General features: G+C 40.4%; 1 protein-coding gene across 9 annotated transcripts in view; it reads left to right on the forward strand.

Moving 5' to 3' along the window:
- The window catches only part of myo9ab (myosin IXAb), a 115,590-nt gene that overhangs the window by 55,204 nt on the left and 43,441 nt on the right, over window positions 1-16,945 (forward strand). For all 9 annotated transcript variants that reach the window (XM_022672360.2, XM_015604556.3, XM_022672355.2 and 6 more), the window contains exons 3-5: window positions 12,415-12,509; window positions 12,652-12,714; window positions 15,651-15,750. In XM_022672360.2, the coding sequence (XP_022528081.2) occupies window positions 12,415-12,509; window positions 12,652-12,714; window positions 15,651-15,750 (258 nt within the window). The remainder of the gene's footprint in view (window positions 1-12,414; window positions 12,510-12,651; window positions 12,715-15,650; window positions 15,751-16,945) is intronic.

Genomic DNA, 16,945 nt, shown 5'->3' on the forward strand with positions numbered 1-16,945 from the left:
CCTTTTGCTCCTTTTGAGCCACACAAGGTGTATTTTTTGCATCCTTACGTTGCCAAAAACACACTGACACTCCCCTAAATCAATCTGTGCAGTGCTCGGTTGATTGCCCGCCTATAGAAAAATATAGAAAATAGGGCCCATTCTGTACAAAGTATTACTGCTAAGCCTGAAGTTACCACAAGCCCGTCAGCTAATATAAGTGTAGTTAGATAGGCATATTATGATAAAATATATTAACTGCACTTTTAATGTTGGGGCATTACACTTCCTCTGGAAAACACAAAATCTACTTTACTTTTGATGAAGGCAGTCTATAAAAAATGTGGACTAGTCTGGCTTTGCCTCTGGTCTTTACAGCACAGACACTGGTTGCAAATCCAGAGTCAAATTCCTGGCTTCATTTTTGGCTTAATTTCTGTAGAATGGAAAGGGAATGGAACCACTGTGTCTATGCTACAAACAGTGATTAGTCCAATTCTTTCAGAAAAGCTTTTCATTAAAATTATGCAGGTTTTGTGTGTGCAGTTGAAGGCCTGTGGCAGCAGTAGGTTCAGCCTAAAGGAGCCAAATTCACTGATTACTTTTGGACAAATAATGTACTTTAGTTGCTCAGTGAAGCGTTTGTGTGTGTGCCTGTGATGCATTGAATTTGACTGTTCTCTCCACAGGGTGTGTGCATGCATTTGTGTGTGTGTATTACTGTACTTGTGCATGCACGCCTGTTTGTGTGTCTGTGTGTGTCTGTGTGTTGGCCTGCTGCCGCAGGTCTCTGAGCTCCTTGAGTTTCAGATTGAGAGCAGCAAGCTCAGCACTTCTGTAACACTCTGCCCTTCCCACATCTTAGACATCACCTTACTCTGTGTGCTAATGCTAACTCACCAGCTAATGCTTACAAACTTCAACCGCACATCCAGCTCCCTCCGGCCCCAGAGCCGCAGTGGCTGTCAGAGCTGCTTTAGTAATTGGCTTTTCATCAGGTGAACTTAAACACGAGTCCGGACGTCATGTAGGCTGCAGCATTTCGTCTGCTGCACTGTGTGCGCATATGCAGTTGTGCGTGTTTCTCGTTTACTTCAGCCCCCGTTGACAGGCGATTTGGAGATGTTGAAAAGCCGTCAAAATCCAAACATTTTACTGTGAAGCCTTCCTGAGTTCAATGTGAACCAGATGTTTGCATGTGTGGGTGAGAAGCACTGCTGGTAACACAGAGTATATGAGAACGCAGAGAGAGGAGAGAAGTCAGCGCGATATTCTCTGGAACAGCCATTTGTTATACTAACTGTGTGTACACATACTACACTCTAGGCTTAGCAGTACTGCGGCTTTGGGAATTCTGAATCTACTCTGAAAATAATAAGTCAGTGCATTGTGATAAACAGTGGCATGCAAAGGTTTGGTCACACATGGTCTTAAATTCTGTTACTGTATATAGTTTAGAGTAGGGCTGCACAATATTGAAATGCACAGACATTGTAATATTTTATTGTTCTGTAGTAACAGGTTTCTTCAGTAGTAACTGGTCCAACATGTCATGATATATAGGGCATTCTGTGTACCAAAAATTGCAGTAAAGTACATGATATGGGCAGTTGCCTCTTGGCGAAAATAAACATGATGCAAAAGGGCACAAATGGTTAATACTTATTAACACCCTCTTGTTGTCTTGCATGTACTGATTCTTTTAGGTTTATCTGCAGATTTTGAATTATTTTAGAGTTTTAAAAGGGACTGTGTGAGCTATGGGAAACATTACAGCTTTGTGTTTTTTCGTCTATTGATTTAATGCTTGCTTTTATAATTTGCTCGTATGTTGAATACATTTTTCCCCACTACCAGTGAAATGTTACCCATGCCACTGGCTAAAACACAAGCCAAAAGCATGACTGACAGCAGCATGGACATCTATTAAAAGTTAATGAATATCCATTAAAATCATTGACATCCATTAAAGGTCAAAAAAGTTTTTCTTCTCCTGTAAAGTTAGTAATCATGTCATTCTGCCACATTTTTTCTCCAAGCTTAAACTATACGTCCAAATATTTGTGGATGTACATTCTAATGAATACAAATGTACACACAGCATGCCTAGTCTATTAAGAAAGGTTTTAGGTATAAATCCCTCAGCACTGAGCAATGAAGCAGTGGAACTGTGCTCCCTTTTTGCCTACTAGATCTCATGGGGTTCCCAAACTATTGCATAGTGCTTCTGTTCTTGTTTTCCCAAAACTTTTAATATGCTGTTTTATCTTTTGTATTGTGCATACTGGATTTTGACAGACATTTCTTCTTTTTTTTTGCGTGCTACTGTTAACTTTTTTTTTTTGTTACGTTTCCTGGACATTTGATATGCCAGTCTTTATTCTTTTCCATGCAAAAGGCTGTTTTTTTATGGTTTAGAAAAACTTGTTCATAAGCCATTTTCCCATGCAGTCTGTAATTCATCTTTACTCAAAAAAAACAGCATTGTTGTTTTCCTTGTTTTACTCTGGTCTCTCATCACCAGAGCTGCTTGGCCCTTTTAAAGCCTTATCTTAGCCTTCCTGTTGTGTCTAACCACATCAGTTATTTTCAGTACCTTAAAACCTTTTACCCAGTGTAGTTTTACCCAACTATTTAAAGCATTTCAGTGAACCTCATATATATGCCACCTAAACTATATTGATGTTAGCTTAATTTAGATGAATATAGTGCATAGAATATAGAATATAGTATATATATAGCTAGAATTGTGGGGAAAAATGTTATAGGGGCCTGCAAAGTGTTAGACAATTTCTTTTGTACATCACAGGGAAGGACAGTAGTTTTGCGAGGGCTGTTTGAGTCTTCTCTGGTTTGTTCTCCTGTTCGTGTAACTGTGGTAATACAGCTGTAATGGATGTAGTTGTACAGGTGCTTTTAACCAGCTCTTAGTTCCGGTGTATGTCTGGCGGTAAACATGTGACTTCCTGAACATTCCTGTGATTTCCCTTCATTCTGGTCACAGGAAGGTGGCTAAGAGCTAAGAACAGGGCTGCTGATTAACCAGTGAAATGAACACATGCAGCAAAATGATCCTGTAACATATTTCTGATTTTCTTAGCACTTTATGATAAGCAGTGCAACTGTTTCTCTTCTATTTGCACCTTTCAAACTGTTTTAGACTGGGCAGGTGTGTTATATAGATGTTTTTTTTTAAACATATACCATTTACAAATTAAAATCCAAGTAACAGGATGTGGTACGGAGGTTCAGAGGTAGCAGAGAATAAAAAAGAACAGAAGGGGAGGAAGAACAGACAGAGAGTATAGGCAGTGCTCTCAATTTATTCCATTTACTTAATTCTTTAGAAAACTTGCTTAGTATACTTTAGCTTTTTTGAAAGTGTGAGTGGCATTTTGCTGAAATTGTAAGAAAGTGCAGTAAGATACAATAGGCGGCTGAGTGTAAAACAACCCACACAATGTTATTTGTGTACTTTGAGGATCCTGTACAAACACAGGTGTTTCTGTGGATGCTTGCATGTATCGGGGCATTCATAAAAACCTCTACACATAATTAACTTTGGGCAAAACAGTACAGGCTGTTCTTTATCAACATTACATCAAGGCATCACCTGTGATTTTTGTTTTTTTGTACATGTTTAAAAGGTAAAGGCCGTAGTTATATATAGAATCATGAGAACTCAAAGAACACTGTGTGTGCTTATGTGGTTCTTTGTATGGCTAAATCTCTCAACAGTGTGTGAGTGGAGATCAGAGTTATATTAGTGTGAGGAGGAGAAGGATTATATGGACAGGGTTTAAGTGTAAAAATAAAAAGGTTTGTCGACGGACTGCATTTTACATTTTGTTGTGTGACGGAATGAAAGTAAAACTCAGCAAGGGAGAGTGGCAATTGTCTCACATGACTGCTACATCACAAACAGAGTGTCAAAATAAAAGTCACTGAAGCAAACTACAAAATAACTGACACTAGTACAACTGAACATATAGGGCCCTATCACACAACCTGTGCAAAGGGTGTCACGGTGCTTGTTGCTACCTTACACCCCATCAACAGTCTATTTTCACTCCATGCACACATGCCATTAAAATAGCATTGGAGTTTTGGAATATATTTACGCCATTGATCGTGGTGGTCTGCAAGTAAGGTGTGATCAGATAAATATCTGGCATGTTTCTATCTTGGCCACGAGTAATACAGGTGCGCCACTGACTGATTAAAACCATGACAGTCAACAGGTCAGTATCCTCTGCTGAGACACACAAAGCTCAGCGGCGTTAAGATATGAACACGCCAAAGTCAGAGCACAGCAGGCTCTTAAAGAGAATGACAACTGGCACACTGACTGCTTCATTTCACATTATTCCCAAAACAAACTCATAAATAATTAAGGAAATAAGTACATGCCTTTTGCGTGTTTTGAGCTGCGCCAGGCGTATTTTTTGCGCCTTCACGATGCCAAGGACACACTGACACGCCCTATATCCATCTGTGCAATCTGCAATTGACCAGTGCACTAAAGGTTGCTAAAAAAGAGCCCAAAGCGCTTGTCAAAATTCACTAATTTAAATGAACAAAAAAAATACTTTCAACCTAAAATAAAAGGTATTTAATCTAATTTGTTACAATTTTCATCAGTTAAGCTGACACAAAAAAATGCTTTGTGTTTTGTGATCCATTACAACTCTATCTAATACATATAGGTATCTTAAAGTAAGAGCGCTGATCTATAATCCAGTTTTCCAGCCCTAAAATGACTCTCATTAGGAGCCAGAAGAAAGCTGATCCCAGATCAGCTGTCTGAGACGTTTGATCTTTGCAAACCCTGATCTTCTGAGCGCCGCACTGCACTGGCCAGCCATTGTATCGGGCGCCCTGCTGCTTAGCCACTTTTTTTTATTACGTAACTCTGCACACCTTCAGAACACACCGCTTGGCAACTGTTTCCCCTGCGCCCACTGCCAAGCATCTCAACTTCAGCTTAGCCATTTGTGTGTCCCTTTTAAGGAAAGAAATGAAGAGGAGAAGAAAAGCCTGCACTCATCTCTGGCCTTTGTAGTGAGCTACTGAAGCAGGAGTGTGTGTCCTGAGCACGCTCCGTCTGCCTCGCTCTCTCTCTCTGTACTTGATCTGGTTACAGTGTAGACAGGAAACACTAAAACTATTGTTGACTTGAGGAATGCGGCGAGAAAGCGTGCTTGGGGCTGCTTAAGGAGTGTTCGGAGACTTTTCGCTGCTTATAGTCTCGTTACAGTCACAAGCCAGCAAGTGTCCATATTGACTCCATAGAAGATGTTTGTTTGAAAACTGGCAAAAATGAATCCTGAAACATTTTAGACAGAGTTGTAATCTGAGATGTGTTGCTAGGGGCAGCTCCCAAGAACGTGAGCGAGAAGGAGGCCTCAGTATTGCATCAGTTCCTTCCTCTTGACCTCCCCTCTGAGTAAACACCAGCTTATGTAAGACAGCAGGCTTCTGAGCCGTCCAGTTCAGTTCTGGGCCTCGCAACTGCTTTGCAACAACGCACAAACATTTCTGATGGAATACACATGGGTAAACAAACATTGTTATAAGCAGAGTGTTGCGGGTGAAATAGTGAAGGGATACTCTTGCAACTTTGCCCTATTCCTTTGTTTTGCAAGTTTTTACACATAGGGGTATAGTGTCCAAAACCTTGTTGGGATAAAAGGGTATGGTAAAGTGTTAAGGCCACTTTATACTTCTGCATCAAACCAACACCGCAGTCTACACCTCACCACATACCCTACGCCAAAGCATACGCCGTAGCTAGACACTCACCTCCCTGGAAATGTAAATACGTGTCACGCAATGCAGACAGCCACAGCTGTGATTGGTCCTCCGGGCCTCATGTTGCCACCCACACATTTCCGCTTTTGCGGTTTGAACTGCAGAGTTACACAGATTCACTGACATGCGCACGTAGAAGTATGAACGCACTCTGCTCCGTAGTGCACTCTCGCTGGATACGTGCCTATGCTAGGCTATGGTGTAGGTTCGACACAGAAGTACAAATTGGCCTCTAGGACTACATGCCTCTTCAAATGGAGGGTTATGGGAAATAACAGCTGCACAAGCAACCAAAGAAACCTTCAAATGTAATGTTTTCTGTGTAAAATTACAGTAACTAATGATTAAGTGTTTAGATGCATTATTCTAAACCCATTAAGCCTATTTTTATTCTAAGCCTATTTGTAAACTAATGGATCACAAAACTATTCTAAATAGCTAGTACTCTGTCTTGGTAGTTAGCTTGCTAAATTTCCTGTTCCACCTTAAATGGTGCCCTAAATAAAGTCCAGCAGTGAGGTTTTGAACTGCTTTTTTGCTGTCACAGCAGGGTCACCTACAGAGCACCGCTATAGCATGGTTTAGCTGGTAGCATGGTTGTTGACGGAATACCCTATTTATTAGAGGGAGTATTTGAACCACTTCCCCATGTACATTAAATGATGATGACACTTGAAAAACAAGGAATAGATGATAGACATACAAATGAGAAATGGGTTCAGACATAAGTGTCTTAATATTTGCAGTTTGCTATTAGAGACTGAACAGCTAATAAATGCTGTCACTCTAGCCGAGATCAAAGACACTCATAAACACACAAACACTTCACAGCTAAGATAAAAGTGAAATCGCCACAGGGCAGAGCTCCTTAAAGAAGCACCTCTTGTGTGTGCATGTGTGTGTGTGTGTGTGTGTGTGTGTGTAAGCACTTCAGTGCTGTAAGTTGCTTTTTAATCCTGGCCGTATCATAGCCCGAAAGTGTGGTGTGGGCACCCAGCCAAACCGGGCTGCAGAAGTAAAGAGCTGTGCTCCACAAACCTGCTGCCTGCTGCTACCTGCCCCACACATGCACCTGTTCAAGCACTACATGACACCAAACCACATCTTACTCACCCCACACTTACTCTGAATGCTTCACACTCTGTTTGTTGGCCTGTAATAACACCCGTGACCATGTGTGGTATTTTAAGATTGGAGCTCTTTGTTAAGTTTTATGGGAAGAAAGCCAAGCTCTTTAATCGAGAGTAACGCACGTTTAGGCTTTAAAGATTTTACTATATACTCTTTTTGTAGTCAGTAGTAAAAGTTTATATATCTGATAATTGTAGATTCAGGATAATTGTAGGCTGCCCACCAGCCATGGACAGTGGTGTGTAAAAGTTTGGGCACCTCGCTCAAGATACACTATATTTACAAAAGAAATGGCACCTTTTTTTGCGTGTTTTCTCACCAGTAGTTTGTTTTCTGACCCGGATCAGTTGATGAGTTTGTTTATTTGTAGCGTTTACCCCCACGTTTTGGTTTGTTTTCGCACAGGCACAAACCTAATACAAGCATGCTGCCTCATCTGACTGATCAGAGCTGTCGCAGACACAGGAGTTGCGCAGACACAAGCAGAGAACACTGCACATACGGCATTCAGTATGTAAACAATTGAACAGCAGCAGCAGAGAAAGCATTTGTATATAAATATAGTAATTACTGTGTGTGTCTAATATATCAGGTAAATTGCACCTGTACAGCTGTTAAGCTCTAATAAAAGTAGTCAGTTTTATTATCGTTGTTTGTTTGGGATTACATCGAGACTACCTCCTATCGCAGAGTTGTTTTGATCCGCTCAGAATGTGATTACTGATTTCCACCTGCTCAAACAAACTGCACCAACAGTGCAAACGAAGCAGAGTACATTTTAACCAGACCAAATAGTGCTGGTGTGAAAACGCCCAAATAGAGTGTATCCTGCACATGTTGGAGTGCTTAGCGAAGCTTTCTCCTAGGCTTTGGATCATCTCTTTGAGGATCTAAATCACTGACAGGCATTTTAGTGAGGCCAGAATATTGAATAATCACTCTCATGAAAGATGACTTATTTTAAGTAAAATTACTGTTATATTTCCACCTTTGACCCATTAAAAATAATAACAAAAAATACCTGAACGGAATACTTGAGCACACATTATGATTAATAATTAGTAGGTGTATATATTCTCATAGTGCCCCCAAAACACCGTTTATCACATTTCCAAAGTTCTAGTGTTAGAATTGTTCTGCATTTACCGTCAAGTGTACAAGACTTTTCTACTATTATAGTACTCTTGTTCCATCCCTATATTCCTAAACCAGTTACTTCATATCTGTTTCCAATCCACTATTCCATCACCACTATCCCTTTTTTCAGCATGTCATTCCTGCGTCTACAAGCACAGTAGGTTTCTGCTGTGTTGGGTTTGTGTGTGTGAGAGAGAGAACTACTTCTAGTCCCCTCTCCCTCCAAACGTCCTTGAGCTCCTCACACTCCGCCAGTGTCTCCTGCCCGCTGGGAGAGAATGACTCGGCCTGCACGGCCTGCTATGCATATTTCTGCTCCTTCGAATAACTTACAGCCCAGTGCTGGAATTAGTCTCAGCCCATCGTTTCTGGACTGCCAGGGTCAATGAGGGACTCACTCTCTGTCTCTCTGACCTATTTTGTGCTGTGCTTGTGGCTCGATTCGTTGTCCTCACATGTTCTAGTAAAATGACTTTGAGAAGTTGTCCTTGGTGGTTTTTGGTTGGATGTTAGGTTTGAAGTTTGCGTTAGGTTTGATTTGAGCAAACATTTAATCTTTATTCAGCTTTAAAAGCTGCCAAAAACTTCTTCATGATTTACAAAGAGATAATCTTGTGTCCGGAGCCAACAGAGCCTTAAATCCATCTTTTTAAATAAGCTGCTAATCTGTGATGTAGAGCTATTGTTGTTGTTATATTAGGCATCTAACGTGATTAGCAATAGTCCCTCTGCTGCTAAATATGAACTACTGTTTTAATTGCTGACTGATCTGGAAAAGCAGCTTCACACAATACGTTCATAAATTAAATTGGAAAAGAGACAGAAAGACCTTGAGAAAAGCCAAAGAAAGTGAGAGACACACAGAGGTCTGACCTCTCATCCAGAAAGCTGTGACATGTTAATTAACCAGTCAGTGTCCATCCTCTCTGCTGCTCTGAGCTGTCACTAAACCCTGCTTGAGCCAGCTTCAGACCAGCGCTTGCTTTGTCTGGCCATGAGGGTGTGAAATTGTGCTTTTCTACATTAGTGTACATGATAACAGCGAGTGACAGCGTGTAAAAATGCCCGCCGGCCTATGGATCAGCTGGCCAGCCTGAGCAGACTACAGACAGCCTTCATCACATGCTAACAGAGGCAGAACAGGCATCTACTGTATCTGCTCTGGAGCTATGGGTAGCCTTTGACTCTGCCATCAGTTCAACCTTTGATATATCCTTAGCTTTAGCCTGTAACAATGTGGGATATGAACTGTATTTCCAATATTTTTCAGAGGCACGGTAGCAACAGAAAAATCATTCCAGCTAAAGGATGCCTAGCTCAGGCTTTTGTATTTGTTGTTTCCAGTGCTGTGCTGCTGAGAATAGTCCACCTTCTAAATTTCTACGGTAGACGTTTTGTGTTGATAAAGATTGTAGAAGGAGGCTGATAACATTTTCAACAGATAGGCTATTTTCCATTACTGTAAACTTAGAAAGTGCGCCCATGTGATATATACACTATAAGACACCCCTTCTAATAAAAGGATTCATCTTCTGTTGTTGCATTTATTGGAGACTCAGGTGTGTAAAGGCACACATACGGGTTGTCTAGTCCGTGTAGAGACGTATCACTACCAGAATAAGACTCTCTAGAGCAGATAAATATAAACCTGTTGGTATTCTGCTTAAAACAGGTGTGGACCAGAGGGTTTTAAAGCCCTGGAATGATGGTGCTCCATCCAGTACTTCTAGGATGAGTTGGGGAGTTGCTGAGGACAAGGAGTGATGCGAATAATAAATAAAATAACATTGTTGTTCCCTTAAATGAGCTGCTGGTGTACCTTCACGATGTGAATGTACAGGTCAGTAATATTTTAAGCAGTGCATGCCGCATATTTTTTGCACCCTCATGATAATAAAAACACAGACACGCTCTTAATTTGACTGCGCGATCCGCAAAGGACCACTGCGCTATAGGTTACTAAATTAGGGCCATAAGAAACAAATTTAAAGTTAAGACTACACTCTGTAACTTTTCTGCAGTAAAGCAATGTGGCCATCACAACACTTTCATCTAGTACCTGGAATTCAGTTAAGCTATTTTTGGGGATATCCTCTCATTCTGAGTAATGTCTGGTCTCCTAAATCCCTGGTGGGCAGTTTAACACACTGAAAGCCATTAAACAATGGTACAGTACAATGTTGTGCAGTGGGGTGGTGTTGACCTTCTACCCTGCTTGCATTGATGGGTCCCAGCAGTCTCCTTCGGAAGGTTCTGGAGAATTCCCTGTTCAGGTCCATTGCATCACACTCAGACGGTTCCTGCTATTAATCAATTTGTGTGAGGTTCTGTGCAGAAGATTTACCTTTACCACATGTTTTCACCCTACGTTGCACTCTTAACCCTCTTGTGGTTCTTTTGAGCACTATATGCAAAGGCAGACAGGTAACTCTTGTACTGTAGTGTATTTATTTTTATTTATTTATTTACTGGATCCCCATTAGCTTGGGCAGATGCCCTGCTATTCTTCCTGGGGTCCTGCCGAAAATAATAACAATGATAACAATAATAATAACAATAACAACTACAACAGTAAAACACAATGCCTATAGGAATAACAATAAATAATTATATCAAAGTTATATCAAATCCACCTACAAAGGCTTAAACAAGAAAAGAACACACCATATATAAAAAGTAGACATTGTCACAGAAAATAAACCTTCCCCAAATACTTCTTTACACATGTTTTGAAGGTGATCTTAGAATTTGTTTCAGTTATAAAAGTCGGAATCTTGTTCCATGCAATGTATGAAAGAGGGCATCAAGATAAGAATATAAGCTTGAACTTTAAATTATTTTAATGCATCCAAGGTTCTTCAGACGTAGACAAAGGTTTCTAGGTTCCTACATGAACTAGGGATTGGTATCGTTTTCAAATATTCCATACCGGTACCAATACCTAGTACTGGGCACTTTTCACAATTCATTTGTTTGAATCGATTTACAGTTTTAATACAATTTTCAAAATGGAGTAATTACGATTTTACATCTTTATATACAGACTTTTTTTCTCTTTAATCTAAAATATAGGAAATCGCTACCCATTTCTGAAGTGTTTATCCGTCTTACCTTGGTTAATCAAAAACAAAACATCGAAACAAAAATAATCGCTCCTTTAAAATTGCTTCTGTGACTCATTTAGTGAGTTATTTTTCAATTTTTTGTCACAAACCCACAAACTCACCTCCCTAGAGGATGCCCAGATACAGGGTTACCTTACTTGCCATTGATTATACTTCGTATGTATAATCAGTTTTAAAATTAAAATCAGGATAATTTTTTTATGCTGGAATTTATTTTCCAGTATTATTGTGAGGCGAGAGTAATAATAGTGTAGTGTGATTTAGGTCTGGCAGACTAGATCATTTTAACTGTGTTATAATATCTCAGAGTATAAAGAGAGAGAGTGGTTGAGAGACAGAGCGAGCGCGAGAGAGAGAGAGAGAGAGAGAGAGAAAGACAGCACAAATTGGCACATTTATGCTTGTTTCATGCAAAGTATCGAAAACAGGCTTCACATTTTTTAGATCTTTCGGTACTCTGTATTAGCGAGACATTTCGTTCGGTGCCTTTTTGGTATGAAATTTTGATACCCAGCCCTAACATAAACTGCCGAACAAATATAGAAGAAGAGATGTGATTGTTATAGCAGGCCTCTGCTGTACAAGGGCCACACAGTTCCACACCATAAAGTGTTAATTGAAAAGGCCTTGCTGAAACTGAGTGGAGTGGCTTATTGGCAGGACAGAAAAAGAATAACCAAGAGAAGTGGATTTGAGAGATTTTCCAAATGCTTCTGACCAGAGCAGACAAGAACTGTGCACACAGAATACCAAGCATCTAAGTAGCATGTGTATGTTTGTCTTGGCTGAGTGGGCTCACTGCTGGCTCTGTCAGTTGTAGTAGGTGTTAATTCTGACATTGTTATTGACTAAATGTAGTTAGATTTGAATAGCATTGCCATAATTCCTTTTTATGTGTAGGCTGATTATTAACAGAGAGTTGGCAAGAACTTGAAGAAAATCTTCAAACTTCATAAGGGACTTCTTTGTTGCCTATTTTTAATGTCTTCTAAAATGAGCTAGAACATGAAAGATCTGTGTGTGTGTATGTGTGTTTGTCTGGTCTTGTCTCTGGTGGTTTCTTTTCTTATGATTATGAATTGTGTATGGAGTGAACATTCCTCTCTAAAAAGGATTTCCTCTCCACAGCCACACTAACCATGCCTATTTAAAAGTTCCCAACTTTCTTTTTGGTGTTCTGTTTCAGTGTTTTCTGTGTTTTTGTAAATACCTATTCACTTTTCTTCCGCAGGCTTTTGGGAATGCCAAAACGGCCCACAACAACAACTCTAGCCGCTTCGGCAAGTTTATCCAAGTCAACTACCAAGAAAGTGGCACAGTAAGAGGGTAAGATAGCATACAGTCTTGTTTGTGCTCTCTTTACTTTCTTCATACCATCCTATACCGTCTGTTAATTAACTTATTCTTTTATTTAACTTATTTAACTTTACCAAATAAAAAAAAGTTTTGGGTAATGATTGTGTTCTAGGGCCTATGTTGAGAAGTATCTACTGGAGAAATCTAGACTGGTTTACCAGGAGCACAATGAGAGGTAAGACTTGAGTATGATTATGTAAAGTAAAACTAAAACCCTGTTTACACCTAATCACACTTACCGTATTTTTCGGACTATAAGGCGCACTTAAAAACTTTTAATTTTCACAAAAATTGACAGTGCGTCTTATAATACGGTGCGCCTTTTGTATGGATTTTACTCGTCAGGTTGTAAGGAGCAGTAAACACACACTCCGTGCAGCGTTATAGAGAGTTTCAGTGCTATACAGAGTCCAGAGCCGTGCAGCTCCGAGGCTGAGCAGCAATAGCATTAGCTAGATGCTAACCGCTAAGCTAGCTAGCTTATTCACTGAGATCAGTATTATCTAAATTTTACTCGTCAGGTTGTAAGGAGCAGTAAACACACACTCCGTGCAGCGTTATACAGAGTTTCAGTGCTATACAGAGTCCAGAGCCGTGCAGCTCCGAGGCTGGAGCAGCAAATAGCATTAGCTAGCTTATTCACTGTTCAGAGATCAGTATTATCTAAATTTTACCCGTCAGGTGTAAGGAGCAGTAAACACACACTCCGTGCAGAGCCGTGCCGCTCCGAGGCTGGAGCAGCAATAGCATTAGCTAGATGCTAACCGCTTAGCTAGCTAGCTTTTTCACTGTTCAGAGATCAGTATTTTCTAAATTTAGCACTTTTAATACTGCTGGAGCAGTATTATTAGAGTTAGATGCTAATCGCTAAGCGTTCACCGTTCAGAGGTGAGTTATCGGCCTGTAAGTCTGTGCTGCTTTGCCTGGCTAGCATTAGCTAGATGCTAAGCGCTAACTCTCTCAGAGGTGAGTTTTATCAGCCTGTAATCTGCTTGTTTACAGTGTTAAAACAAGCTACGGGGGACGAATCGCTAGCTAATATCTCACTGTCTTACCAGAACACGCAGGATTACTCAGTGTAACGCTGTCGTTTAAGTTTGGGTTAACTTTACTAGTTTAGGTGACTAGCTAGCGTGCTAGCGGATAGCTATGCTAACGCTGGTGCAGCAAGCCTTAGTGGACATCTGGAAATCTAAGCTTACTGTAAATAAACTGAAGCACGTTACTCACCCAAATAAACAGTTTTCAGGAGAGGAATCTGTGTAGATTAATATCCAGCACTCGTTTGACTTTGAAAGAGCTAGATTTATATATACTGAGACGCTCCACCGGCAAGCGACCACCCCCGGTGGGGGAAGGGAAACATGGCGCCACCCCTGTTCACTTTGATATAGGCACCCTTTCTAGTGTCACTTAACGCGCCTTATAATGCGATGCGCCCTATGTATGGAAAAATAGCAGAAAATAGGCGTTCTTTGATAGTGCGTCTTATAATACGGTGCGCCTTATAGTCCGAAAAATACGGTAATCTGTCTAAATTTTGTCTGAATTTATCCTGCACACATTTAAAACGGATATGGTAACAATGTTATTGAAAGCAGCCAAGGGATTAATGCCTAGTTCTTCTGACTATTTCCTTCTCCACGTAAAACATGGCCAGTGCAGTCAGTCGTGGGTCAGTAATATAACTATTATGAGATGCTTTATGACCCTGATTTAAGTGGAAAAAGAAACTGCAACCGTAAAAAAGTAAACAGTCACTTCCAGGTCAGAGAGCTGTACTGAAACTCTGAAAAAAGATCATTAACATGGGAGTCAATGAGAGCGATCTGGGATGATTATTAAATGACCTAAAATCCTCCAAAATAAGGCAGTATTGTAGGAAATGCAACTCGACCCTGATTGGTTTAAGATATTTAGAGAGAGGACTGGTTGTCCAGAACAGTACAGTTAAACACTTGTTAGATACATTTTACTTATTCTCGCCCTTTCAGGGAGCGTCTCCCAGTCGCCCTAATAAAGATGCTCCCACTGGTTAAAAACATATTAATCTTGTGTTTAACATAGGCAGCCTTAAATAGTCTTTGCACTGTATTTGGTCTCTTGTTTCTCATATGCTCCCAGGCTCCATGAAACTGAGAGGAGTTATGATCACCCACAGCAGCCAAATCCACATCAATGCATGAATTTGTGTGATACTCCAAATGAGGACATGGCATCTATTAAAATAGAAATTTGATTCCTTGCTATTCCTCATGAAAGGATGATCTGAAATATTTGTTGTGATCTAAGAGCCAGCACACGAGTCTTGTTTACATCAGTGCCAGGGTTTGTTTGTTTGTTTGATGTTAACTGTGCTTAAACTACACATGTCCAGGATTTGGAAGATGGTGACATTTTGATGCAGGCTTAGATGCTGGCTCTCAGAAAGGCTTGTTGTATAGCAGTTAACTTTAAACAGACTTTATATACACAGAGCTAATTTATTTTTGTGTGTGAAGTTCAAAGAGTTTGTGTAGTTTATGTGCTTAGTTGAATATCCTTTCTGCATTATTGTGCAATATTATAATTTAATAATAGTTAGTTTATCCATCCTATTAATGACAGGGTTGTGGGTTTGATACCCAGGTTTGACAAGCTGCCATTGTTGGGCACTTGAGGAAGACCTTTAACCCTCACTGTTTTCTGGGCACTGAAATGATTGCTAAACACCACTCTTGAGCTCATAAAATGGCACTGGCACTGGTGTCACTTTTCTTACCCCTCCCTGAATTATATATTGTGGACTGTGCCTTTTATTTTTGATTATTTTATAATTTTGATTTTTCCAGATCTCCCTCGAAAAAGAGATTTTGATCTCAAGGGACCTCCTGGTTAAATAAAGCTTAAATAAATGTAATATCCCTATACAAACATAGATTGACACTGATGTTCTGTTTGACATTTCTGTGTGCCTGCCTCAGACTTAAAAAAATCTTTAATATTTAGTCACCGTCAATAAAATAAGACCATAAACAGTGCATACATGTTTCAGTTCACTGTGATATGCTTTTGTGTATGTCCTTTTTTGTGTTTGTAACCATTTGTTCCTATCTCTGTCTATCTCAAAAGGAACTACCATGTGTTTTATTACCTTTTGGCTGGAGCAAGTGAGGAGGAGAGAAAAGCCTTCCACCTGCTCAGACCAGAAGAGTACCATTACCTCAATCAGGTGAGCCTCTTTTGCACTCACTGTGGGGAAAAGCTCAAACCTCATTGTAACGTAGCTGAATGTGGATTTTTTTTTTATAGAAATGCCATAGTACAGTCCTCTACTTTCATTACAGTCCCTCCATCCAGAGCTGCACACTTATACAACCCTATATGGGCACCATGTCTGCACCACATTAACACAAGACTGGAAATAGATGAAGTGCCTTTGTTCTTTCATGCACTCTTTTATGGCTTGTTCCTAAAGAAGACAGAAGAAAAATGGCCCATTTTCCCCCTCAGATGTTTGTCCCCATAGCACACACCCCATAATCCCTCTCACACAAAGAACTGGATGACGCTCCCTGTTGCTGGGTGCTGCTGTTGCCATGGCGATAGGCATCGTCGACAGCGGGGGCAGAACCGCCGTCATTGGGGGCAGACAGTTGGTCGCGTGCTGCCGTTTCAAATGGCCGCCCAGCACTGACTGACATCTACATACTTGTGAAGCCCCGCCACCACCACCAGCACCATCACCCCCCCTAAACAGCCAAGCTGTTAAGCTGTTCATAGTGCTCATTCCCTTTTCTACTGTCTCACTGAAGACAGCATTGGTATGGCAGCCTGTCATGTTCTCTCTGCCTGCCTAGGTTGACAACAGTGTGTCCAATCTGAACACAGCCACTGGCTCTTCACTGGTGCGAGTGTAGTTAAGTCTCTCGAAGTACCCGCCTAGATCTCTAGGCAAGAAGCTCCAACCTGTATCTCTGAGTGGCTGCTTTACAGTAGTGTGCTGTAAAGGCATTTGTTTAAAACTATAGGGATGCACAAATGGGGTTGCATTACAGCACATTTTTAAAATAAAAATACACTTCACTCACTTTCAGCATCCTCACATCTTCTTAGTATTGAGACACTGCAACATTTAATCTCTGAGGAAGTACTCACTTAGAGCTTTGTACTTCCAACTAGTTGACATTTCCCCATTGCAGCAACTAGCGGATGTCCTGTTTCAGTAGACAGTTAATCTATGCAACCCTTAATATAGTAATAATACTGATACACTAGGGCTGGGCGATATGGAAAAAAATCTTATTACGATATAGTTTTTCATATCAGCCGATATCGATATGTATCACGATATAAATCAAATCACTTTCTGTTACACTTAAAGGTTTCTATTTTTACTCAGAAGTGACAGAATAAGGGAGTTATGG

Source organism: Astyanax mexicanus, chromosome 2 (genome assembly GCF_023375975.1).
Source record: "Astyanax mexicanus isolate ESR-SI-001 chromosome 2, AstMex3_surface, whole genome shotgun sequence".
Classification (NCBI taxonomy): Eukaryota; Metazoa; Chordata; class Actinopteri; order Characiformes; family Acestrorhamphidae; genus Astyanax; species Astyanax mexicanus.